This window comes from Oryctolagus cuniculus, chromosome 13, assembly GCF_051225735.1.
Source record: "Oryctolagus cuniculus isolate XC-2025 breed Fujian yellow rabbit chromosome 13, ASM5122573v1, whole genome shotgun sequence".
Classification (NCBI taxonomy): Eukaryota; Metazoa; Chordata; class Mammalia; order Lagomorpha; family Leporidae; genus Oryctolagus; species Oryctolagus cuniculus.
In genome coordinates, this window is record NC_142879.1 from 77,284,518 (window position 1) to 77,312,339 (window position 27,822).

The following is a 27,822-nucleotide window of genomic DNA, read 5'->3' on the forward strand; positions in this document are numbered from 1 at the left end:
GGGCTGGTTTCTCTTAATCCCCTCATCCTGTCCCTGGTTCTTGTTCCTAACCATGTGCAGGATGCCCATCTCTCTTCACCAGTTCTATCTGCTTCACCAGCTCCATAGGTCAAGACCACCATCTCAGAGGCTGGCACTATGGCATAGCAGGTAAAGCCGCTGCCTGCAGAACCAGCATCCCATATGGGCGCCGGTTCGAGTGCCAGCTGCTCCACTTCCAATTCAGCTCTTTGCCGTGGCCTGGGAAAGCAGTGGGAGATGGCGCAAGCACAAGTGTAGGAAGACCTAGAGGAAGCTCCTGGCTCCTGGCTTCGGATCAGCGCATCTCCGGCCATTGTGGCCAATTGGGGAGTGAACCAGCAGATGGAAGACCTCTCTCTCTCTTCCTCTCCTTCTCTCTCTGTTAACTTTGACTTTCAAATAAATAAATGGCTTTAAAAAAAAAAAGTCTACCCTCTCAACCCGTCACTGTGGCAGAGCGGGTTAGGCTGCTGTCTTTGGTGCCAGCATCCCATGTGGGTGCCAGCTACCCCACTTCTGACCAGTTCCCTGCTAATGCACCTGGGAGGGCAGCAGAGGATGATCTAAGTCCTTGGGTTTCTGAGCCCACATGGGAGACCTGGAAGAAACTCCTGGCTTGTGGCTTCAGCCTGACCCAACCCTGACCGTTGCATACATTTTCGGGGAGGGAATCAGTGGATGGAAGATCTCTCTCTCCTCTGATTCTCTCAAATAAATAAATAAATCTTAAAGAAAAAAAAAAAAAAACACTCCCGGGCCATAGCAGAGAGCTGGCCTGGAAGAGGGGCAACCGGGACAGAATCTGGCGCCCGACCGGGACTAGAACCCAGTGTGCCGGCACCGCAAGGTGGAGGATTAGCCTATTGAGCCACGGCGCCGGCTCTCTATGTCTTTTTTTTTTTTTTTTTTTGACAGGCAGAGTGGACAGTGAGAGAGAGAGACAGAGAGAAAGGTCTTCCTTTTGCCGTTGGTTCACCCTCCAATGGCTGCTGCAGCTGGCGCCTTGCGGCCGGCGCACTGCGCTGATCCGATGGCAGGAGCCAGGTACTTATCCTGGTCTCCCATGGGGTGCAGGGCCCAAGTACTTGGGCCATCCTCCACTGCACTCCCTGGCCACAGCAGAGAGCTGGCCTGGAAGAGGGGCAACAGGACAGAATCTGGCGCCCCGACCGGGACTAGAACCCAGTGTGCCAGCACTGCAAGGCAGAGGATTAGCCTAGTGAGCCGTGGCGCCGGCCCTCTATTGCTTTTGAAGACAGGTGACTAAATGTATTTTCTGTTTTTTGTTTGTGTGTGTGTGATTTAGATGTTTAAAAAAATCTTTACATGTAAATTTTATATATATATATATATATATATAGATCTCACAGTCTGGGGTTGGTTAAGCATTGTACAGGACATCCTTATTTTGGTAGACTCTAAAACCTTTAACATTTTTATATTAGCAATGACAAGTCAGATTGCAGGACTAAGTGGTATGGCTGCCTTCTGCAAAACTGCCAAATGTGTAGTGTCTAGAAGGTTATAACCAAGGTCTATGCAGTGACACTTTAAGTAGGTAGTCTGAGGTTTTTTTATGATTTTTCTATAGGTTTTTTTTTACATTATTTTCTTTTTGATTACCTGTTCTTTCTTTTTTAAAAATATTTGTTTTATTCATTTGAAGGCAGAGTTGGGGAGGGAGAGAAAGAGGGGGAGAGTTAGATCTTTCATTGGCTGGTTCGCTCCCCAGATGGCCACAATAGCCGGGGCTGGGCCAGGCCAAAGCCAGGGGCCAGGAGCTTCATCTGGGTCTCCCATGTGGGTCGGAGGCCAGGGGACTTGGGTCTTCTGCTGCTGCTTTCCTTGGTGCATTAGCGGGGTGCTGGATTGGAGATGGAGCGGCTGGGACTTGAGCCGGCAATCATATGGGATGCCGGCATCACAGGCAGTGGCTTAACCCATTATGCGACAGTGCTGGCCCCTAGGTTTTTATTTTCTGATTTGTGCAAACATTTGTTTATTTATTCCTTTAATCAACAATGAAATAATTAGTGTTGGACTTCACAGTATTTTGAAAATCCAAGTCTATTAATTAATTATCTTAGGTAAAAATTAATTGCTCAAATATTGAAAATATTCCATTAGTGTTCAGTCACCTCCATCTAGCCTCACAGGATGAAGCTACAGCAAAAATGACTGTTTCAGTTTTTAAAATATTTTAAAAACAAGTGTATAATTTAGCTCAATCAGTAAGTCCCAGAGAAAAAAAGTGGGCCAGTAACATCAGAAAGCTAGGACTGGGTATTTTCAAGTTCTTTAATTCAATCATGAAGCAAAGTGATTTGAATTTCTGTGTTATATGTGTTTTGTGACTATTAAAAAAAAAGCCTTGGTGGGGCCGGCGCTGTAGCACAGTGAGTTAATGCCTTGGCCTGAAGTGCCGGCATCCTATATGGGCACCGGTTCTGGTCCCGGCTGCTCCACTTCCCATCCAGCTCTCTGCTATGGCCTGGGAAAGCAGTAGAGGGTGGCCCAAGTCCTTGGGCCGCTGCACCTGTGTGGGGGACCCGGGGGAAGCTCCTGGCTCCTGGCGTTGGATCAGCACAGCTCTGGCTTTTGTGGCCAATTGGGGAGTGAACCATTGGATGGAAGACCTCTCTCTTTCTCTGCCTCTCCTCTCTCTGTGTAACTCTGACTTTCAAATAAATAAATAAATAAAAATTAAAAATAACCCTCTCTCTGAGTATTGTTCAGCTTTTCCCTAAAGTGCATGGTGTACGTCAACTATATCTTCATTCAAGAATTAGAGAAAGAAATAATACTTTTAAAGTTATTGTCTCTTTTTGTATTTATATCAAATGGAAAAATTTGAAAAAGCCTTTTAAGAACCATTCCTTATAAGCTTAAAATATAGTATTGTGTCAGAGCCGGCGCCGTGGCTCAATAGGCTAATCCTCCACCTTGCGGCGCCGGCACACCGGGTTCTAGTCCCGGTTGGGGCGCCGGATTCTGTCCCGGTTGCCCCTCTTCCAGGCCAGCTCTCTGCTATGGCCAGGGAGTGCAGTGGAGGATGGCCCAGGTGCTTGGGCCCTGCACCCCATGGGAGACCAGGAAAAGCACCTGGCTCCTGGCTCCTGCCAGGATCAGCGCGGTGCGCCGGCTGCAGCGGCGGCCATTGGAGGGTGAACCAGCGGCAAAGGAAGACCTTTCTCTCTCTCTGTCTCTCTCTCTCACTGTCCACTCTGCCTGTCAAAAAAAAAAAAAAAAATATAGTATTGTGTCTTTCAGATGAATACATAGTAGTTTTATATTGACTATTTTTTGCCTGGTGCTAGTTAACTTGATCACATGACCCAATTCTTTATAGATTGAAAAACAGGATCCCAAAGGCATAAAAGTTTTTTCAAAAAATTTATTTGCTTAAGTGTTCTTACACCAAGCTAAGCAAGTAAATGTTGAATAATAAAAGAACATTTTCTAGTACAAGGCATTTTTAGAGGGTTGTTGCCTAAATTATGCACTTGAACCTTTAAGATGCAATGCATTACCTTGCATGGATACCTTGGAACTGCCTCATTCTGTCAATATCATCTCTGTTTATATGCTATTTTTGTCTCCTCCACAGAATTATTCATCCTAGAGAGCAGGGGGAATGGCTGCCACTATTAAGTTGAACTGAAATACTTTCCAGAGATGGCAGAAATAATGAGAGTATGTCTTTCTGTTCCTAGAGAATGGGCAAATGTATATCCAGAAAAAGCCAACCATGTACCCACCCTGGGACAGCACTTTTGATGCCCACATCAACAAAGGAAGAGTGATGCAGATCATCGTGAAGGGCAAGAATGTAGACCTCATATCGGAAACCACCATAGAGCTCTACTCGCTGGCCGAGAGATGCAGAAAGAACAACGGGAGGACTGAAATATGGGTAAATGTCTGAGCTGCAAGCTTCATGTCAAGCCATTTAGGGATAATAGCTGATGACTAGCGCCCTAGCACTTCCTAGTGGGTGGCAGTGATTGCTCATTAGGGACTATAGAACAGATTTAATTTCTATGAAAGGAGAAAAAGGTCTCTAAGGCTATGAAAAAGTGCTATTGATTTTCTCAAAGTACGCTTGCAAGTATTGCAAATCCCTCTTAATTTAGGAACCCAGTTGTCTATTTATCAAGATACCAAATGTGAGAGGCTAAAACAAAGACCTACTTCAAGTCTGATCTTTTCACTCCATACTTTGTCAGCATCTATATTTTGTCAGCCATAATGAATTAATTTATCTTACTTTGTACTAAGAAACACCTCAATTCAGGTGAATAAAAATTATAACTGCTTGATTAACAAATGTTTAGACATGCAAAGGAACAACTAAAATAGGAAAGTATAAAAAATTCTAACAGGGTGGACACTGCAGCATGGCAGGTTAGGCTGCCACTTCGACACCTACATTCTATATTATCATGCCTGGTTAAAGTCCTGGCTGCTTCACTCATAATCAGCTTCCTGGTAATGCATCCTGAGGCCACAGATGATGGCTTGAATCCTTGCCAGCCAGAGACCTGGAGAGAGCTTCCGTCTCCTGGCATTGGCTTGGCCCATCCACAACTATTGTGAAAATCTGAGGAGTAAACCAGGCACCAGAAGACATAAGATTCTCTCTTCTCTCTCTCTCTCTCTCTCTGAATTTTAATTGACACTGATATGGAGACAACAGGTGGGTTTTTTCCCCTTTCTTCCATTGGAATCTGTTTCTTAAAATTAGTTGCTCTATTCAAGTCTTTTTTCTCAGATTTGTATTGCATCTCCATAGACACCATCCTATTTCTAACCAGCACCTTGAGATGTAACTTCTTTTTTTTTAATTTATTTATTTGATAGGTAGAGTTATAGACAGTGAGAGAGAGAGAGATAGAGGGAAAGGTCTTTCTTTCATTGGTTCACTCCCCAAATGGCCGCCATGGCTGGCACTGCACCGATCTGAAGCCAGGGCCAGGTGCTTCTTCCTGGTCTCCGGTGCGGGTACAGGGGCCCAAGCACTTGGGCCATCCTCCCCTGCGTTCCCGGGCCACAGCAGAGAGCTGGACTGGAAGAGACTAGAACCCGGCGTCTGTATGGAATGATGGCCCCACGGGCAGAGGATTAACCAAGTGAGCCACAGCGCCAGCCCCGACACTTAACTTCTGCTTGCCCAAGGTTGCAACTGCTTGCATGATTATCTCATGTTCACTCCACTAAAACAGGCTGGAATATTGCTTCATATGGGTTTCCTTTTCCAGGGTTTAATTTCTACCATCACCACTAATTCCTGCATTGTCATGACATTGAAGTCACCTGGTACCAATATCACCACTTCATTTGAGAATGGACACCTTGCTCATAGCTCCTCTGCTTCCATTTTTGCCTCCACCTATCTGACTTATTCCATGAGTCTGAGAGAAGTGATGTGCATACTGGATGTTGAATGCACTTCCCTCTGCATGAATCTATTTAAGCTCATATGAAAATTTATAGTTGGCCAAGTAGTAAAAACTTGCTTTGTCACGAAATTCTGGGAATAGTGATGCTGTGACAAGGGTATTGCTATTGTGTCAGATTTCCACGGACCTTTAAAGGCTTTGTGACTTATACAAGATCATACAACCAGGAAATTATTTTGCCAATCAGTCCTGGGTTCAGCAGGAGGACACTGCTTATTGCGAATGACTCAGATTTGTCTTCTTTCTCCTTTTTTAGTCTATTATTGGCCCAGTATTAGAAAATCCTCAAATTGCCCTGAATTTGTCCTTTTTTTCTCCTTATGCATCTTCCCTTAACATGGTACTTTATTCTGGTCCCTTCTACATAATGATGCTGAAATACATATATTATCCCTTCCCACACCAATCTACTTAAAACTTCCTGTAATAGCTCATCTAGCACGTCCCCAAGAAATCACTTCTTCCTTGTGAAAGAAAAAGACCGCTCCCATTGGACACCCGGATTAACCTGGAATGTGTGCATCGCTCCTGGAAGGGAAGGGAAAGGTCTGTGGGCACCCTAGAAGCAGGATTTATCTTTCCTTCCAACAGACCTACTTTCCCCCAGGGAGTTGGTACTAGGGTCTGTGATTCTTTATCATGACTAAAATCAGTATATGCCTTTATTACCACCCTTCAGATAAGCAGCCTCACGGGCAAGAAAACCAAACAATATGCTACAGAATTTTGTTTCTTCGCTATGAAAATTTTGATCTTCGTGTTGCAGTAATGAACAGCTGAAGAGTTTTAACAGAAGAAAGGCTGTCTTCAGGAATTCTGAAGTAGTCTGATGATAAGAAGTGTTGTGCAAAGGGACAACCATTGTTTCTATATTGGAAATCTCTTTTCTTTGGGTTAAATATTCTGCTGCTATGAAAGTAGACAGTGTTCATGTTATTGAACTCTGTTGGTCAGTTTCTCATCCTGATATTTCTTTCCTTCGCTTAACCAGCTGGAACTGAAACCTCAAGGCCGGATGCTAATGAATGCAAGATACTTCCTGGAAATGAGTGGTAAGTAACATTTCTTCTTCCTGTATGGGAGTGAGGAGGGAATGGCCTTCTCTTCAAGTGCAACTTATGTTCCTATTGCAATTGTCATAGAAAAGAATTAGGAGAAAAGGGAAACTTATGGAATTTTCTTTACATGCCTAGTGGTTCTCAAGCATGAATTGAAAATACAGTATCTGGGCCCAATATAGAAACATAAAATATGAAGACCACTGTTGCTCCCCCTCTTCGCGGAGGAACGACACAGGACCCTGCACTGTTCTTTTGCCTGCTCGGCCCTCCCCGGGTTTGCTGCTGGTCCTTCCCGGGTTGGCTGCCGTCCCTCCACGTCCGTGGAGGGGTGGGCCCCCCTGCCACTTTCCCCACTTCCGTGGGGGGAGCAGCACACTGCCGGCCGCCAGCTCTCCCGGGGGCTGCTCAGACGTTCCTCAGGTGTTCCTGGTGCATGGTGTCTCTCTCCTCCTTTATAGTCCTCTTCCACCAATCCCAACTCTGCTACCCACACGCCAAGCACGCTGCTCTCCTCCAATCAGGAGCAGCTCCTGCAGCTTGTCAAGTTGGTGAGAGGCAGCTGGGTAGAAGCTGTTTACTCCTCTCCCAGAGCCATATTGTGGGAGAGCAGATGCATAGAATAAGTCTTAATTCCAGTAACTTAGTCTAGTCCGAGTTGCTCCCCACAACCACTAGTTCTTAAATTGCATGAATTCATTCGGTGCTTTTATTGTCTTCTTTATTTTAATTTTGTAATATAATATAAATTCAAAAGGTTTGATTGTATGTATGCATTTCTATGAATATATGATATGCTATAACAAGCTAGCATACTATCACATAGTATGAAATAAATTTAAAAACTTATATTTTCCATAAAACCAGTGGGAAAATGCTAATGCTTAAAATCAAGCAGTTAACGGAGGGGTGAAAAATGCATTGCTAAACAGTTTTGGTTCCATTTCACACACAGACTTTGGTCTCAGAAATTGAAGTTACAGTTTCTGGTGCTTGTGATAGCCTATCCGTGCTGTTCAGATGAATCAAATGCTACTGCTCATAAAATCCTAAACCCCAGAAAGGACATGTGAAGTTAACTAATGGTAGACTGAGTTCATTGTTTCCCAAGTTAGTTTTACTATGATTGATTATCCTGTATGCCAAATCTTTGGCACCAGAAGACTTTAAGATTTTAGATTTGGGATTTTAGACTATCTGAAGATACATAATGAGATTTCTTGGGATTATTGAAACGCAAAATTTATTTATGTTTTACATATACTTTATATCCATAACATGAAGGTAATTTTATACAATATTTTAAATACTTTTGTGCATGAAACAAAGTTTCATGGACTGCAAATCTCCACATGCAGCATGTTCTCACTTAGAAAAAATGTTGTATTTTGGAACATTTCAGAGTAGGGATGCTCAAGCTGTACTAACAAGAAATGTGTTTCAGTATAAAGATTTATAGTGCTCTCTGGGCTGTCATTTAGCACATATTCCTTATATGTTCAAATTCAAATACAGCAGAGAAAGCAGTATGACAAAACAATCAGGGAAAACTTGAGCAGTCATCAGATATTAAGAGATAGTTATTCATTTTTTATGACTGATAGTGATGTTCTGGTTACAATTTTAAACAGGAGTCTTAAAGTTTTATAAATACACAAGGTAAAATTTATAGATAATGTAATGAGACTATGGATTTGCTTTAAAAGTAATCCATTGGTATAGGTGGGGATATGAACGGTCATATATTGGGAGTGGCTTTGAATTCACCATTGTTGAAGCTGGTTGATTGGTACGTGGAAATTGATTTTAGTATTTGCTCAGCTCTTGTGTATATTTCAAATTTTCCATAGTAATGTTTTTTTTTGAAAATAAAAAAAAGCCTCAAGGAGGGAAATATATGCTCTGAGCTTTTTTTTTTTTCTCTTGGAGGCTATAGATACACAGTACATACAATTATACTATTTCTGAGTTGGCTCAATGAGATAGAGTAACTGTAGAGCATCTGAATAACCAAATGTGTATGCAAAGTGTCAGTGAGGTCTTAATTGATAACACCAATGATGTTTAATTCCTTGAGTAAGAAAAAGTATACTCTTCCCAATAGTTCACAATGTGGCCCAATGTAAGATTTAAAAAGTCCTCCATCCTCGAAGTGCAAGCAATTTTAGTAAATGATTTATGGGTCCCCACTTTGAAAATCAATTTCATAGATCGTGGTCCTATTACTATGGACCTTTTCTATTAGAATGGGAGAGCAAATTCAGGTGGGGACAAAAACAATATTTCACAAACAATAAGCACATGCCCTTTTCTAGAGAATAAAATATAGTGTTTAATATTTTTTGTAATTAGATCCAAATTGAGACAACGTCTCTAAATCATTAAATCTAAAAAAATTTTACTTTTAGCAGCCAATATTATGGCATAACCCAGCTAGAAAATTCCTTATTAATGACAAGAAGAAAGGTATAGGATTTCATTCAATTTTAAGAATGTCTCTTCTGTTAAAAAAATAGTCTTCTGTGGGGGTATTTGCGATAGTAGTTGAGACACTATTTGGTATGTCCATATTCCATATCAGAGCGCCTTGGTTCAAATCTCGGTTCCCTTCCCAATCCCAGCTTCCTGTTAGTGTGTATGTTAGGAAGCTCTAAGTGTTGGTGCAAGTACTTGGGTCCCTGGCACAAACTTAGGAGACTCAAGTGAATGCTTTGGCCTGGCCCAACTAGAGTTGTTGCGAGCATTTCAGGAGTGAACTAGCAGATAGGGTCTCTCTCCCTCTCTCTCTCTCTCTCTCTCTCTGCTTTTCAACCAAAAAAGAAAGGAAGAAAGGGAGGGAGGGAAAAGGGAGAAGGGGAGGGAAGAAAACAGTCTTCTGCAGGATTTAGAAAAGCGAGACATGAGTTCTTAAACTCAGGGAATGCAAGCCCAGATTGGAGAGGCAGTACATATACATATTAAACAATTAAATAAGAATTATATCCTAAACCACGTTAATATTGATTAACCAGGGGATCACTGTGAGTTGCCTTCATTCTAGAATATTCCATGGTAGAGCATTGAAAGGCAGAATTGAGATTTACAAAGAGGGATCACCTAAGAGGCTTGAGTAAAGCCACGAGAGTGGGGAGTGTGAGGAGAAGAACAGGGGTATTCCAGTGGGCTCTGCTACAAAGAGTCCGGGGGATGGATGCCAGAGGGTGTAGAGACCAGGCAAGAGGAGTGTGTACACTCGGTGCATGGCTTGAACTAATGGGAAGAGTATACTCTCATTCAAGCAATTTAATGTTATTGGCTTATAAAACTTCTCATGCTGTGGAGAAGTGGTGAGAATCTGGCCTGAGGGTATAGTTATAGGAAGTAAATGAATGAAAGAATCTAAAAGACAATAACAGCAAGATTTCACAGAAGAATTCATGGAAGGGAATGGTGTACATATTATGAGTACATTGTTAAGGGTGCTTTATACTTCTTTAAAAATGAAAGCTGAATGACCAGAAAATATATTGAAATTATCTGTTAAAATAGGTAGATTGGGAAATTATGACAGGTGAGGTGGAGATGGTGGATATGGGAAGAGAAGGCAGGTAAATGAGGATTAAATATTCAACTTGGGCAGCATTGAAGATAACATTGTGTCTCCCAAAACTCTCCTCAGAGGAAACCCACATGGAAGTAAAGGGTTCTGCTGTCTGCCCACAGATCACTCTGTTTTTTCTTTCTAACAATGCCCTCTTTACTGATTGATGTGCTGGAATCACCTTTCCTTTCTTTCTTCTCCTCCCATCTCTCTTGCATCTTCAGAATTCACCATCACCTCTGACACCCCTACTGCCTGTTTCTTCTTGGACTTTCTATTCATTCAGTAACCAGGCCTCACCCACAAGTCCAAGCTTGGAATTCTCCATCCCCAAAGACCCAGCCTCAACCTTGTTCCCTCAGAGCCCTTCCTCTCACTCAAGAAGGACCAGACTTCACCCTAACTTAGTTCTCTTTCACCTCCTGTACTAGCCCATTCTTGCTACTAACCCCCTGTCTGGCTTGGCCCCAGTGCTAAGCCCCTGCCAATGTCCAACTGTCATCTGTTTCTTCTTCCACCACAGATACTCTAATCTCCAAATGTTGCATTCTGTTCTCTCACTCTTCGTGGCTTTCCTAGCAATAAAGCATTTAGCTGAGTCCATTACAGTTGAGACTGCTAGTTGATGTTCCTGTTTCAGACATATATTGACCTCTTGGTAGACCTCTCCAATCAGATTTCATGTCAGTACTATAAATTCTGTTCAAATAGTGGCCAGCACTGTGGTGTAGCAGGTAAAACACCGCCAGCCATGCCAGCATCCCATATGAGCACTGGTTCTAGTCCTGGCTGCTCCATTTCCAATCCAGCTCTTCGCTTTGACCTGGGAAAGCAGTAAAAGATGACCCAGGTGCTTCTGTCCCTGCACCCACATGGGAGACCCAGAAGAAGCTCTTGGCTCCTGGTATTAGATTGACCCAGCTCCCTCCAGCCATTGCAACATTAGGAGAGTGAACCATCAGATGGAAGACCTCTGTCTCTCTGCCTCTGCCTCTCTGTAACTCTGCCTTTCACATAAATAAATCTTAAACAAAATTCTGTCAGAAGTAAATTATAAATTTGAAAGTGTCCAAGTTAAGTGCCCAATATTTCTCATAATTTTCACCAGTAACCTTTTCTAGTGTACTCACTATCTTAGTTAATTATAACTCCCTCCACAAAACCTGGGAGCAATTTTTATAGCTTCTCTTCACCTCTCACATCAGTCAAGAGTTTCTATCCATGTTGTCTAATCATTTTTTTAGTGTCTGCTTACATAATTAACTTTTTGCCATATTCCATTCATTCTGTGCCGCTAGAATACACTATGGCAAAGGCCAATCTGACCAGGCCATGCCTCCGCTCCACTTCTTCCCCTACCCCATTACAGCCTCTCAGTGTTTATAATTTATCTACAGGAAAATGTTCAGACTTATCCGATACTTGCGCATCTTCTGGACAGGGCCACAAATCTGCTTTGCACTGTCCACCCCTGCAATAATCGACACCTGCAGGACCCCCGCAGCTTCATCCTGAGTGTCCTTACCTCTGCGTCCTTCCCTGTTCTCTTGTACCTCCAGAGAATGTCTGAGCTTTCTCCCACACATTAGTATGCATTGCTTATCATTCAGAACTCAGCTCAGAAATCATCCCTGCCCATATCCAACTTGTCCAGTTTTCCTGTCTCTCGCCTCCATTTGCTTCTACCTGCCTTAGCTGGTGTAGTTCTTCGCCTTCAAGGTTCCAGAGCATCCTGTGAGTATTTGTGTTCTGATATTTGGTATGCTGGTTGCCTTTCCAACTCCTTGCAGGACAGTTGTGGATGAACCACATCTTTTCTATCTCTTTAACTCCCATGCCAGGTTACTGGCTGGACGCATAGGAAGTTCTTGATGAATGTGGAGCTTCTCATCCTCTTTGGTTTCTGAAGGTATCCTTCTCTCACTGTCGGAGGTTGACATTGGCCCAGTATAGTTGGTAGAGACTCCATTTTTGTCTCTGCACTCTGGGACACAACTGCTGCCTCACACACTCTCTTCTTGTTTCTCTGCCTCAGAGACATCTTTCTCTATTTGGGTCTCAAGCCTGCCTCCTCAGCAGCCTTTCTCCATCAACACACTTCCTCTCTGACATCTCCAACGGCTCCTTCTCTTTATGATCTCCTCCTTTTCGCCAACACATACTGAATTAAGGCATCTTCCTGAGTTTTGAAAGAGAGGTCTCCTTTTTACCATGTTGCCTCCATGAATTCTTCTTTTCTCTATTTCTCTGAGATATCCGCCAGAGGAAAAAAAAAATAGATTTTATAAACTGTTCACCACTCCCTCAATTCTTAAATCTTAAGAATCTGGTTTGTATTTTGAGTAATAAATTTCCCAAGATTATGCATCCTCAGAACAACTTGCCCATCTCTTAGCCTATAATCTAGTTGACACTACTACGTCTCCCAAAGCCAAAAACCCCATTCTTCGGGCTTGCCTCATGGGATAGCATGCAGGTTTCCCTCTTAAGTGTTGAACTGCTTCCCTTTGGTTTCTTTTGTAATTTCTTTTTATACCTCTTACAAAATATGTGTTAGTATAGCTCAGAGTGTTTTTTGTACTGTCGTAAACTGCCTCTTACAGTCTCTCTGACTTGACTGTTAGCTGCTCAAGGGTTAGGAATGGCATCTCATATTTCTTCCTAACACTCAGCACAGCAGTTTAGCCAGAGCTGCTGAGAAAACATTTGTGGTTTGATGGACTGCAAACAAGTGATAGATTAGGCTAAATAAAAATTAGGAGCAATCAGTATAAAAGAAATGAGCAAATATAAAAACCAGTGAACTTATTCAAAACAGTAAGAAAGAGAGCAAATTACTTTAGAAACAAACACCATCAATGCCAAAAGAATTTTCAAAATTCTATATTTATATACATTTACTGTCTTATAATGGTTGGAATGGTCAGTGATAAAATCTTAGGAAAGAGTACTTTCTGATATTTTTAAAATTTCAGTAGTCCAGTGCATAGACTATTATCTACCATCTATCTATTATATGTCTATCATTTATCTATATCTGTCTATCTCTATCTACCTATCACAACAAGTCAGTTAGGATTCACAGAATAATTCCATTCCCTGAACTTAAAAGTATTTTTAAAGATTTATTTATTTGAAAGGCAGAGATATATAGAGAGAAGGAAGAGAGAGAGAGAGAGAGAGAGAGAGAGAGAGAGAGAAAATCTTCCATTTGCTGGTTCACTCCCCAAATGGCTGCAACACCCAGGGCTGGGCCAGGCCAAGACCAGAAGCCAGGAGCTTCTTCTAGCTCTCCCATATGGATGCAGGGGCCCAAAGAGTTGGGGTATCTACTGCTACTTTCCCAAGCACATTAGCGGGGAACTAGATTGGAAGTGGAGCAGCCAGGACTTGAACCAGCACTCATAGGAGATGCCAACATCGCATGTGGAGTCTTAACCTTCTGCTCCACAGTGACGACCTCTAAAAGTATTTTTAAACTTCTTTCATTTCATTACATTTGGACCAAAATAGAAGTGAGTCAAATGTTACTCTGCCATTCACATGTTGTAAATTGATCCCTACTCTTGAAACAGCAGTAGAAGAAGGTGATTAACTCAATGACCCTGAATTTGGCTCTTCATTCACCACGCCTAATTTATCTCCAGCCTCATTCCAAGTAAAAAGACCCAAATAAGCTAACCTTAAAATATTAGGTGGCTAGACTCCCCTGGAAGAGATATCTACTTGAAAAACCCCTCTGCTGTCTACTGAGTGTGTTTCTGGTCTCAGCACTATTAGGGAAGGGAAAATAACATATCCTGGCAGGAGCATTTGCCTCAAATATATGTCAGGCCTCTGTGTTGCTTAGCTAGAATGGAAGTAATTTGGTTTAAATATTGTTAATTCTTTATACTTGTGAAATATGATGGGCCTTTTATTCGTGATTAAACTTCCTTTTTTTGTTGACATAAATTTTGTTCCTTTTATTTGTCAGTAGATTTATTTGCTAGTTATGTTTTTTTTTTTTCTGTCTGTAAAATGGAGGGTTTTTTTTAAACCTTTTTACTTAATGAATGCAAATTTCATAGATACAGCTTTAGGAATATAGTGCTTCTTCCCCCCATACCCACCCTCCCACCTCCACTCCTGTCTCACCTCCTACTCCCTCTCCCATTCCATTCTTCACTAAGATTCACTTTTAATTAACTTTATATACAGAAGACAAGGTTTCAACAGTTTGCACACACACACACACACAATGTATAAAGTACTGTTTGAGAACAAGTTTTGCAGTTAATTCTCATAATTCAACTCATTAAGGACAGAGGTCCTACATGGGAAGTAAGTGCACAGTGACTTCTGTTGTTAATTTAACAATTAACACTCTTATTTATGATGTCAGTGACCTCCCGAGGCTCTTGACATGAGCTGCCAAGGTTATGGAAGCCTTTGGAGACTGCAAGCTCTGTCACTATTTAGACAAAGCCATGAGCAAAGTGGAAGTTCCTCTCCTCCCTCCCGAGAAAAGTACATCCTTCTTAGATGTCCCCTTCTTTCCACTGGGGTTTCACTCACAGAGATTCTTCATGTAGGATATTTTTTGCCACAGTATCTTGGCTTTTAATGCCTGAACTGCTCTCATGGGCTTTTCAGCCACATCTGAATGCCTTAAGAGTATTACTTAAAGTGATTGTCATTCTATGAAAATCTCCTGTGTAGACTGCTTCCCATGTTGGACATACCCTCCTTTTTAATTCTGTCTATTATTATTACCAGGCATTTGATACTATTTATATGATCTCTTTAACACTTAATCCTATCTATATGTTCACTTTAACACTTAATACGATCACTTTAACATTTAAGATGACATTTTTACCACCAATTTTAATGAGATTGGAGACCTGTGACAAGTTTTTAAACTGTACTCTTAGAAGTAAGTCTGTAGGACTGTATGCAGAACTATACAGCTTTACAAACTTCCTCCTCCCTTTCTTATTCACCCTCTTATTTTCTACTGAAATCTATTTTAAATTGACTTTTTATGCATATGATTAACTCTAACTTAAGACTTCAACATATAGTATGAAGAAGAGAAAAGAAAAAATAAATAAAAAATTAAAAACTGTTCCTCAAAGTGTTATTTCTCAAAGTGTCAATTTCACTTCTACAGCTTTCCTTTTAGGTGCACTATTAGTTCTCACAGATCAGGGAGAACATATAATATTTGTACCTTTGGGACTGGCTTATTTCACTAAGTAACAACTTTTCCAAATTGATCCGTTTTGTTGCAAATGACTAGATTTCTTTTTTTTTTTTTACTACTACATAGTATTCCACAGTATACATATCCCATAATTTCTTTATCCAGTCTTTGGTTGATGGGCATAAACTTCATTTTTTGGTACTTAAAAAATAAAAGTAATAGAAAAAGTAATTCATAGAATTTTTAATTTATACAATTATGATTCTAGGGGTTATAGTCATTAAATTCATTATCACTACTTTGGTGATTGTTATTTTCATTGTTCTTTTTGTTTTCTTATTTACCATGTTATTCTGTATCTGGTTACCCATGATTACCTTATCATTTTGTGGTTTGGGGAGTCCTGGGCTTCAGTCAGGGAATCAAAAGTATTCTCAGAAATTAACTAACTTGAGGCTGACGTTGTGGTGCAGCAGGTTAAGCTGCTGTCTTCAGTGCCGGCATCCCATATGGGCACCGGTTCAAGTCCTGGCTGCTCCACTTCTGATCCAGCTCCCTGCTAATGCGTCTGGGAAAGCAGCAGAGGATGGCCCAAGTGTTTGGGCCCCTGCATCCTTGTGGGAGACCTAGATGAAGCTCCTGGTTCCTGACTTCGGATTGGCCCAGCTCCAGCCGTTGCAGTCATTTGGGCAGTGAACTAGTGGATGAAAGACCTCTCTCTTTCTCTCTCTCTGTAACTGCCTTTCAAATAAATAAATAAATCTTTAAAAAATTGCTAACTTACAGTCTTTCAGTTTTTTGGGAAGAGGCCATCTAAGCATAGGATACTGTGGATAGTTACTACCCCAAACAACTTTACCTGTATCTGTGAATCCTGGTGGCATTGAATAGATGTGAATTTGCTGGTTTGATGTAGGTTACTGGGTAATGCACCAGAGGATGTCTATATATTAAACAAAATTTGCAATGCATTGTTAGTGGTCTATCAATTTTCTGCCTCTTTCCACATTGATCACTACAGTCTGTGGGGTATCTGATCACTATGACATCAAAAACCAGAATGTACACAGCTTCTCTGTGTGTTTTGGCCTCACACACAAGACTAGCCAACTCCCTTCAGTCTTCAGTAGTCTGTTTAAAAACAACCAAATGTAGAGCATCTGAGCACTTCGGAAACACCACTGTCAAGTTGCTGTCAGTAACCACATTGTTCTCTAGAATCACAGACAGAAAGCCAGTTGCCACTTCCTGCCTTTTCTGGCTTACTCATCATTTACAGTGCAGAAGAGAGGTTGATAAATAATTTGAAAGTTCTGACACCTGATTTTAAAAACTGAAAGGGGGTGGCTTAGTCCACTAAAGAAGAGTGAGAGACTAAGCCAGCAATTCACCTTCACTGTTTAAATTCTCTAAAATATATCCTATGATATTTCTGTATCATAGAATTAAGGAAAGAAGCATTAGTATAAAAGTTCTTTGTTAGCCATGATTCTACTGTCTGTGGTTGCAGTTTCTCACAGTCAATCATGGTGAAAAATATTAGATGAAAAATTCCAGAAATTATTCATACATTTTAAGTTATGCACTGTTCTGAGTAGCATGATGAAATCCCATGTCATCCCACTCTGTCCCTCCCAGGACACAGATTCTCCCTTTGTCCAGCATATCTACTCTGTATACCCTACCCACCCATTAGTTGCTTAGTAGCCAACTTGATTATCAGATCTACCATTGAAGTATCACATTGCTTGCATTCAAGTAGCCCTTATTTTACTTAATGACCCCAAACTACAAAAGTAATAATGCAAAGGAAGTACTAGAGCATAAAATGGGAAAGAACAGATTAACTCTGATACTGAAAAAGCAAATCATACAATTTATGGAAAACAGAACTAAAAGATAAGCTTATTGTAGTGCAGAAATTTTTGAAATCCATTCCTATAAGGGCATCTTTAAAAAGTTTGTGGAAAGTGCATTGTATGAAAAAGCTATGTATAGATTTCAAAATTGTTGCCTCATATGTGATAATGCTGCAGGAAGCATAGGAAATAAATAAACCAGATAAAGATAGGTTTGAAATTATCTGTGGTTTCAGTTTTCAGCTGAGGCTCTTGGAACCTTTACCCCAAGTACAACAGGGGACTACCATACTGTACTTACCTTAATAATTGTCTGGAATTGGATTGGTCTGGGTACCCAGTGCTGATCCACTTCTGTTCCTTAGCCAACCACCACCCTCCTCTCCTAGCTGTGACTATCTTATTAAAGAACTTCATCTTGTCCCCGATTCTATTCCCTTAGATACAAAGGACATAAGTGAATTTGAGACTGAAGGCTTCTTTGCTTTGCATCACCGCCGAGGAGCCATCAAGCAGGCTAAAGTCCATCATGTCAAGTGCCACGAGTTCACTGCCACCTTCTTCCCTCAACCCACATTTTGCTCTGTCTGCCACGAGTTTGTCTGGTAGAGTAATTTTACTTCAAGCTTGGGTTTTCCATTTTATTGCATCCTCTTAAACCACCAAGCCTGGTGTGTTCCACCATGGGGGAGGGCACTAGAGAGCTGTCATTGGCCTCGCCTGAAGTTGAGAAGGTTGAAAGGGTGTGATTCAATCAAAGAGTTTCATAGTGCGGCTCTTGTAGAGCAAGGTGCTTTCAGGCAAAAGGCCCAAAGGACCTTAGTGTCTGACTGAACAGAAGTTTGCTGGTGATCAAAAGGGAGATGCAGAAGAGAGAGGTATCTTTATCTTTATTACAGGCACAGTTCGGTTTTATAGCCCAAACTCCCATCACCTCAACAACCCAGCCGTGCTGCTGCTACTGTTTGCAACAGGCAGCACTTTCCATTGAAACTAATGCCTTAAGTGCCTATGAGGCTCTTGGGTGTCTTTACAGCCTTGGAGACTAGGTTAAGCCTCAGCAACCACATAGCAAAGGATATGAGAGAGGGGAGACTTGAAATGACTCCCATTTCTGGTTCTCAGCATCCTGGAGGATTAAAGGATGCTCTTCTATTTGAGTATTGCAGAATCTGTGACTACACAGCTCCCGCTTAATGAGGGTAACCAAAAGTCAAACAGACTTTTGATGGCCTTTCATCAGCCTGTTTTCATCTAATTGATTGAACCTCTTTCCTTTTTAATAACAACTGTTACTCTGGAATTGTGCGTAAGCTTGAAATGTTGTTGGTTGCAAATATTCTGAGGCACTCAGAAACAGGAAAGAATGTGTGCTATTGTTGTCTTTGTTCACTCTAGTGAGTTTGTTCATCTAAGTGAGACAATGAAGTTTTAAGTGGAACACATTGACATTTGCTACTAGGAACCTGGGATGATTTTCTCGTCATGCATTTTAATCTCCACAGCATTTGTTAGGAAAATGCAAAAAAACAAAAACAGGTCCTTGCTTATTTATCAGACTTTTAACAAAGCACTTTGAAATAAAAACAGAATGTTAATTTAATGCTCCTTGCAAATGATTTGCCGGGGCTGCTGGTTCTCTGTGAGCTTAGGAAGTTATGCAATTTCAGTCACCTCTGAAATGCTTTTGCTGCTGATGTTGATGTGAATATTGCAATAAATGAGTCATGTACTTTATTGCAGGGGTCTGAACAAACAGGGCTACCAGTGCCGACGTAAGTAAGAAGAACTTCTGCTGTGTGCTCTTCATTCTTTGAATTTAGTTGCTCCTTAACTCCTGAAAATCTTAAGTTGCAATGATTTCTTTCCAGAATGTAATGCAGCAATTCACAAGAAGTGTATCGATAAAGTTATAGCCAAATGCACAGGATCAGCTATCAATAGCAGAGAAACTATGGTAAGTATTATTTAGACTCCTTTCTTTGTCTAACATGCAAAGATTTTATCCTGACATTACATTTTGCAGCCTAATTCTTTTCAATAATGCCTGAATTTGACTCCTTACGCTTATTAATGGCCATCAATCTCCCTAAAACTCATTTCCTCTCCAATAATGATAATTACCAAATCACCAAAACCAGAGATGAATAAGAAAAGCACAGTAAGAATTTTAATGACTATTTTTTTTTTCAGAAAACCATAATAGCAAGTGGTCAGAAAGCAGTTTCAATTAATTGCATGAGAAATGCATAACAAGCTGTAAGTGACAGTTGAAGAGTAAATAAGGGTTAAGCTTGTGCTTATAAACTAAATTGAAAGTATGTCACTGTGAAAATTAAAAGAAAAATAAGTAAGAGGTAGGGAGGGGTGGGAGCCAGGTGGTGAGGGAATGGAGGGTGAGAAGTATCATTGTGCTTATGAAATACATAAGTTTTTCCTCTTATATAAATTTAAAAGATTTTAAGAATAAATAAAGGCAAATGATTATCTAATGCAGAGTTATAAGCTTGTACAAGATTAGAAAGATAGGGTAACAGAAGTATAATTCTTCTAAGGAGAAGCAAATATTTATTTCAGAATGAACTTTGAGGTACAATCTGAAAACAAGTTAGATTTTAGCTCATGGAGAAGGGAACCTGAGCTAGAAAGTTGGGCAGCTTATTATTATGATAGAGTTTGACTTCCTTCTCCCATCATTTTCTTCTGTGTTTGACAGATACTTATTGAGTATCTCGTGCATGGACAATCCTAGACAGGTACAGCATGGCCCAAAACAGACATGGTCTTGCCCTTAAGAGCTTTCCTGAAAAAGTGGAGAAACAGATAATAAACAGTGTATAGTTTTGATTTGTTAAGTGTATGAGGATTGTAAACAAAGTGGAAGGATGGAGACTAACCCAGTGGCCTAGTCAGATGGAGGTCTGAGAATCTGCTTACGGGAGATTGAAATATAGAACTGAAAGGTGAAGGGGCAGTTAGATAAGCAGCAGGAGGAATGCTGCAGACAGACCAGAGGAGTCTGAAATGGGGTAGAGCTCAGCATGTTCTGGGATTTGAAATGAGACCAGTATGGCTAGAGCTGCAAGGACCTGAGAGAGAGAGAGGAGATTGGACACCAGATAGGCATCATGGCAGAACTGGGACCAACACAAGACTTCTTTGGCTCCTGGAAAAGTGATTAAACTTTATTTTACTTTAGTAGAAAGCCCACACTCTATGATGCTGTAGGGGAAGATAGTCTGTTAAGGGAATGTAAAACCAGAGGAGCTGGCATTGCGGCACAGCAGGTTAAGTCAAAAAGCCTGAGATGCCAGCATCCCATATGAGCATCTATTTGAGTCCCGATTGCTGCACTTCTGATCCAGCTCCCTGCTAATACAACTGGGAAAGCAGCAGAAGATGGGCCAAGTGTTTGGGACCCTGATAACAATGTGGGACACCCAGATACAGTTCCAGGCTTCTGGTTTGGGCCTGGCCCAACTCTGGCCATTGCATAACTGCAATGGGGGAATGAACCAGCAAATGGAAGATATATCTCTCTCTCCTCTCTCTTTCTCTCTCCCTCCCTGCTTTCCTCTCTCCCTCCATCTCCCTCCTGCTCTCTTTCTCTTGATCTCTCCCCACTCTCTCTTTAATGTTGCCTTTCAAATAAATAACTTTTTTTAAGAAAAAGGAAAATCAGAGGAGATTGAAGGTGGGTGGTGGGCACTTGGTAGTTTGTAACAATGTGGTGACAGCAAAAATGGAGCAAAGTGAGCAGACTTTAAGGTGATTATGTTAGAAATCACTAGCTTTGCCAAAGGATTGGACATGGAGGATCAAAGAGAGGAATATAAAGATTGTTCTTACTGTGTGGCTTCGTCCCAAAAGTTCTACTTAAGGTTGATCACTGAAGTAGAGAGCAAAAAAATCACTATATGAGTAAGACTGAAAAGAAAACATTGATTTTCCATTTTCGAGAGTCTCAATCTGAGATGTCCATGGACATCCAAGTGGAAGTATCAAATCAATAGTTTTATATAAGCTTGAAATTCAGTGGAATAGCTCTATAATTTTGAGAGTGATTATCAAATAGGTGAAGTTTAAAAGCTGCCAGAGACTACTTAGTGAGGAAATAGAATGAGATGAAAGCTTAAAACTGACTATAAAGGAATCTGGTGTTAGGTAGAAGAGAAGGGATAGAGATCAAAATTGAGAACACAGGTTCAGAGTGAGCTCCCCCTATACTCAGAATGTATGGAAGTTACAGAAGCCAGAAAGAGATGGCGTCTGTTGTGTTCTATGCAAATGTATTGTTGAGAAAGAGGAGGGTCACACAGAAATCTTTAGAGCCCCTTATCAAAGAGATTTCAGGGAAACTGGAGATTTTAGACTGGTGGCTTGCACTAATGGTGAGTGGAAGGTGGTGATGTGTAAGCTACCAATTCATTAATATTGTTAAGGAGATTAACTATGAAACATATATTGATCATTAGAATAGTTGGAAGGAGGTGAGTCCCCTCATGGTAACAGAGATGGTTGAGGCTGGGGAGAGAGAAGTCTGTTGACAAGAATGGGACAGGTCTTGATCTTACATGAAGAAGGGTCTCTGATGGGCAGAGGGGTGCTTCATCAGTTTTGACAGGGTGACCACTGGTCAGGGTAGGTTTGTAGATTTGGTGGTGGGCAGACAAGGGAGCACCCCTTTGATCCTTGTATCCTCAATGGAGTCTGAAGGTTAGCAGAAGGAAGAAGGAAAGCTTATGGCACTATTATCTTAGAGGTGGGAAAGCTGAGTGATTTCTGAAAAGCAGTAGGAGCAAAGCTCAAATCTACTTGGTTTTGATGGAGTTAACCTGTCCAGGTATGTGGTTTTCTGTAACACAGAGAAGGCAAATGGATTGAATTTTTTTCCAAAGAAGAATTTCTTCCAAAATTTAGATCCAGAAGGGGGTGTGGGTCCAAGAGCTTAAAATTGCTTTTCCATACTCAAATCACCTGTAAGTGGTTGAGCTGGTATGAAAATTCAGACTGAATCTCTCAGACCATGTTTGTGTTTGTTTAAATCAAGTAATTAATTATCTCTAGACCTCCTTCTCCCTCTACTTGATGTCTTCAGTTTTTCTGGAAAAATCATTCATTGTCACTATTGCTGATAACCTCATGGTTAACAAAGTCCTTGGCATAAGGTAAAGTATTCAGAACTAGTTAGTTAAATGAATGAGTTAAATGAATGAATAGCTGTGTGAGTAATATCATGTTCTCTGCTCATTGGGGTCTTTTTGTGCCCCAAACCTAATGGTATATTACCCAATATAAATAGAATGGGAGTCATATGTATCATTTTAAACTTTCAAGTAAACACATTAAACAAAGAAAAAGAAACATGTGAAGTCAATTTCAGTCATCTATTTTATTTAAGTCAATCTATCCAGATATTCTCATTTCAACATGTAATCAATAGAAAAGAAATGAGACATTTACTATTTGTAGAACAAGGTCTTAAAAATCCAGTTTGTATTTTACAAACACAGTACAACTCACCACCTTTCAAATGTTTTCTAACCCCATCTAGCTAACTGGCTTTTACATTGGAAAGAATAGATCTGCAGTCTTCATGAACCGTGGCTCCAGCCATTTGGACCTATGTTCAGAATTTGTAATCATCACCCTTTTCTGATCCTTGGCCTATTAATGGTTCACATTTACACTATGGAAGATGAAGCATTCTGGAAATTATTTGTTCTTGGTTGCAAATGGCTACAATAGGTGCTGAGCAACAATTAAACAGTTCTACACAGCCATTCCAGAGAGCCAAAACTGTGCAATATACACACAGGAGCATTAGATCTGTTACTGTGAGAGTGAACAAGACTTCTTGGCTTTGTACATTCCCAAACAAATTGTGTCACTAGAAATTTCTGCAGAGGTATAAGCTGTAATAAATAAATTATTTTCTTTTTAAAATATTTTTTTTTGCTGGGCTGAAAGAGAGACAGAGAGCTCCCATTTGCTGGTTCACTCCCCAAATGTCCACGATGGCTGGAGCTGGGAGGAGGCCAAAGCTAGGAGCTGGAGACCCAATCCAGGTTTCCCATGTGAGTGGCAGGAATTCAACTATTTGAACTATAACCACTACCTCCTAGAATCTGCATCGCTGAAAAGCTGAAGTTGGGAATTAAACCCAGCAACTCTTGTTATGGCACATGGGCATCTAAACTGCTAGATAAAATTCTTTGCTCCAATGAAGTCTTTTTAGTGTACTAGAAAACTGATATCTTTCCAAAAATTAAATTTCCCAATTTTTCTGCTGTTGTTCACTTGGTAAGTTTGATTGAGAGAATTTAAATATTGAAAACTGCTTTTTAAAAAATTATAGAATATGAGAATACTTCGAAAAGATTATGGAAAATGAAATTTAAAAATACTTATTTTGGTGCAAAACAAATTTGAAATCCATACATGTTTTTTTTTCATAGTTAGCATTTTCAGTGAACTTTTTGAAGACCCCTCATAAAGTAACACTAGTATCCTTCTCCCATCTCACCTCTCCTTTTGAGTCATCACTTTTATTTTTTAGCCAGAAGAAGATGGATGGACTCTGATTCTGACTGTAAGCTCATAGATCTCCTGACTCAGTGGATGAGTTTCTTGCCCTTTCTGTGCCTACTCTCGTCATCTATCAAAGGAGGAAAGGAACAGAGGTGACTTCAAATAGGTTATTTTGAGGATTCCACGAGATAACACATGTGCCAAAGTGATACATGTGACATATTTGTCCACTGCATCTGGCAGGAACTGTGACTGCCTCTATGGCATCAGTTCAATTCATGGGTAACAGGTGTAAAAATGCTTCCCACCTCAGGCTGTCATACTAGCAAATCCAATAACAATGTTTCCTACAAGGAGAGGCATTCCGAATCTCAAAGGTTAAATCACTAGTTCTGGGCAGAAAGAGAAAATAAAATATTTATACTAAGACAGGAAGGGAAGCTTCATTTATTTAAATGACAGCAGTGTTTCACTTCCATTTAAATAAATAACCCTACTCCTCCAGTCCCATCTCCCTGAAATATTAGCCTGCCTGTGCTGATACCTCAGACTTGAGCTGTCTCCAGGGTGCTGGAGGGACAAGTGCAGGCTTGTCCCTTCCAGGGATGGGTTTTGGGCTCCCTGCTTTTTTCAGACGTGTCTATAAGGCTTAACAATTTTAAAAAGATGATTAAAATGCACACAATGCCCATGTTTTCATTGTGGCCACTGTTAATTATGCTAAAGGATCTGCAAGGATCTCCAAGACCAAGACCCGGAGACACACTAGGGTCACATCTTCTGTCTGTCTTTCAGTTCCACAAGGAGAGATTCAAAATTGACATGCCACACAGATTTAAAGTCTACAATTACAAGAGCCCAACGTTCTGTGAGCACTGTGGGACTCTGCTGTGGGGGCTGGCGAGGCAAGGACTCAAGTGTGATGGTGAGTAGAGCAAGGTGGACCCAGGGCGAGCCTCCAAGGGGGGTTCTGAAAAGCTTTGCAGAGAATAGGAGGGAGAAATAAGAGGCAACCTGGCCCCACCGTGGCCATGAATGCATCTTCCTGGACAACATACTACTGCTTCTACCTGCAACAGCCTCATCTTTGCATCCCTGATGAGTGGTCAATAGTTCTGGTTCGAAGTCAAGGCTCTGTTGTACCCCACAAGCTTCTGTTGTATCATAGCCTTTGAGAAAAATGAAGACAGCATTTCTCCTCTGACGGATCAAGCCCCCACTTCTCTCTGGTCTGAATTACTGTTTCCACCGTAAGCTCTGGGCTGCCCCTTTTCTAATTCTGGCAGGTGTAGCTGTGTGAGGTCCCTACCCTTCTATTTTGCCCCAGTCAGCTGTATTCTGCCATTCCATCAAGGAACAAGCTTACACGTCCATTTGACTGTTGTAAGGACCCAGACAGAGACTCTGTGAGTTAAGTTTCAGTTAACCACTCTTGTGAACTCCAAGTGGCCAGGAAAAAGCCAAGTCTAGCACCCACTACCATTTCTCCTTGTCTGGTCTTTCCTCAAAGGCAGCTCTTAGAGTAGTACCTAAGCTAGTCTTTACTGATGGACTTACTCAAACCCATCTTGAAAAAAGGAGACAAAAGGTTTTCTTGCTCTAAAACTCCAAGTTGCTAAGGCGATAACCTTTAGAAAGTGAGATGTTGTTATGCCAGGATCATGAAGTAGGGAGGCAAAAAAATTCCGAGAAGAACTGATAAATGCTCTACCTTGGTAGGGGGCAAGTTGAGAGTGGGAGCTGGTCCCTGATAATAGAGACTCGGTAGGAAGGCTTCCTGCTGCAGCACAATTTTTGATGATGATGAACTGTTAAGCATATAAGCTAGTTTATTTTTTCTTGACAATCTCGTTTTAATTTATGCCATCAGCTAGTATGAGTGTATGTCTTCTCCTTTAAGCATACAGTTGGCTGACAGAAGGTGCAAGATCATCTTCCACAGTCTCCCTTTCCTTATCCCTATGAGGTTCATGTGCCTAGAGGAGCCTGGGGTAACCTCTTAGAAAGAGTTGTGTTTTAAAATCACTGCCTAAGGCAAAAATAATAGGTCGTCAGAATTAGCCTTGAGAATCCTGTTATGGTCCCAAAGTATTATACAGCTTCCTCTATACACCTGTTAAAGAATACATGAATAGGAAGAGTATTATATAAAAGGTTCATAGGCAAACAAAAAAAGCCCCAGTATTCTGATTGCATAAACAGAAACATGAATATTCAGATTCTCACTGGTTAGTAATCCTGTGATGGTATCACATTTGGATGTCCTTGGAGCTCAAGGGTTCGCCTGCTGAGGCCAGGCTGGTCCTGACCAGTTGACTATAAAGCTCAGAACTTCCCTGAAGATTCCTAGGCATTATTTCATGCTCACATGACCTGCTTGGTTGTGTTCCTTTTTCTAACATTCTTCCCTTCCCATTCCATTCTCTTTCCCTGCTTCCCTCCTACCACCTTCATTTCTCATAGTTCCCCTCCCTCTTTTCTGTTGCCACCTCTCCTTTCCCTCCCCTGCCTTTCCTTCCCCATTTCATTTTCCATTCTTTCTTCTTATAGCTCCTAAATCTCCCTGTTTTCTCAACTCTGTCCCCTTCCACCTGCCCACATCCTAATCTATTGATTGTCCTGGTTCTCTGATTCTCTCTCCCTCTTCTTGGCTTTACTCTTCTGTGCTTTGTAGGCCATCTTCTTAAATAGGGTCTCCGTTAGCCTTTACCCTGTCTTCCCTCTGTCTCTACACTAATTCCCATGAAAATAGCCACCAAAAGGGACTATTTGCATTCACAGAGATCAAGTTGCCATCTGATAGGTTAGTAACAAAAACTAATGTAGTGAAAGTGGGGATGGTGGCCTTTCTTCAGGACCATGTGCTTCAGAAACAAGCCTAGATTTGGCTACAGTTTTAAGGAACAAAATAAAATTACAATCATGTTAAATGCTGGATAACTGACTTACTTTGCTTTGCAGCAATGAGTAAGAAAGTGGAACTGGGACTGCTGAAGTTAAAACCTACATAAATAAGGTCCATGTAATGCTGATAGTGCAGAATTCAGAGTAGTACCATAGAAAACATTCTTACCATATTAAAGTTTTTAAATACACATGCAAGATGTTGCTTCAAATAGAACTTTGTAGCTGTATCTATGTATATGTACTGAGACTAATAATAGTTTAGAGCTATTTGCATAGAACATGCTGCTTTATTCTGTTTTATGATGAACTATCTAAAAAAGAGTAGTCTAGTTTAAACTAAAGGTGAGGGCTGTCAAATTTCACCTAAATATTTTAACACATATGTCCATGTAACAAATAATGAAGATGAATGAGAAGTTGTATTTGTTGATTACTCAGCCAAGTGCCAATCACTGTGCTAAGATCCTCATATAAAAAGATTGCTAATAAGCCAATACAATTAAAACTATACCATTTCATAAGTCCCACCACCCAATTGCATTATGCCAACTGCTGTTTATCTAATATTCAAATATACAAGCAGTACTTGAGATTAGAGTTTTATCAACTGGAGTGTGAAAATTTTTGTTAGATTCTTTGATGTAATGATGATATTTCATACACAAAGTTTGAATTTTCTAATTCACACTAATGATGTGATGTAATAGTTATCTCAAAGGCACACACATATCCCCAATCCAAGAAGGATCCTTGGGTCACAAAAGTAGAGGTTATTTATTTATGGTGCTCTTTTCAGGATTCATGAATAAATAGACGTGCCAAGAATGGTAGAGTCTTAGAACCAGAAGCCCATAGACATCCTGAATTCTTTGCAACAAGACCCCTCATCTGGGGTCCATGGAGAGAAAGTGACTTGTTCAAGGTCATGCATTGTTGACTGCCAGTACAAGCTGCCACAGCACATGCTTTCCTCCCCAGGATCCTTGCTCCAGTATCTCCCACTCGTCTTCCTTTTCCTTTTTGCAAAATAAAAATAATGCCAACTCATTCTGTCTCTACTGCTCACCAGCCCTGTTTCTTCCTTTTAGCATGTGGCATGAATGTCCATCACCGATGCCAGACAAAAGTGGCCAACCTCTGTGGTATAAACCAGAAGCTAATGGCTGAAGCTTTGGCGATGATCGAAAGCACCCAACAGGTAGGGAAGCATTGACTTGAT

The 27,822-nt window shown here is 40.9% G+C and overlaps 1 protein-coding gene across 15 annotated transcripts in view; it reads left to right on the top strand.

The window, feature by feature from the left end:
* Window positions 1–27,822, top strand: part of PRKCQ (protein kinase C theta) — a 152,861-nt gene that overhangs the window by 62,480 nt on the left and 62,559 nt on the right. For 11 of the 15 annotated variants that reach the window (XM_051821580.3, XM_051821577.3, XM_089312358.1 and 8 more), the window contains exons 3-9: window positions 3,735–3,934; window positions 6,472–6,532; window positions 17,608–17,770; window positions 18,909–18,940; window positions 19,037–19,122; window positions 24,492–24,621; window positions 27,692–27,801. In XM_051821580.3, the coding sequence (XP_051677540.1) occupies window positions 3,735–3,934; window positions 6,472–6,532; window positions 17,608–17,770; window positions 18,909–18,940; window positions 19,037–19,122; window positions 24,492–24,621; window positions 27,692–27,801 (782 nt within the window). The remainder of the gene's footprint in view (window positions 1–3,734; window positions 3,935–6,471; window positions 6,533–17,607; window positions 17,771–18,908; window positions 18,941–19,036; window positions 19,123–24,491; window positions 24,622–27,691; window positions 27,802–27,822) is intronic. The other 4 variants (XM_089312362.1, XM_089312361.1, XM_089312359.1 and 1 more) reach the window with 1 other exon arrangement.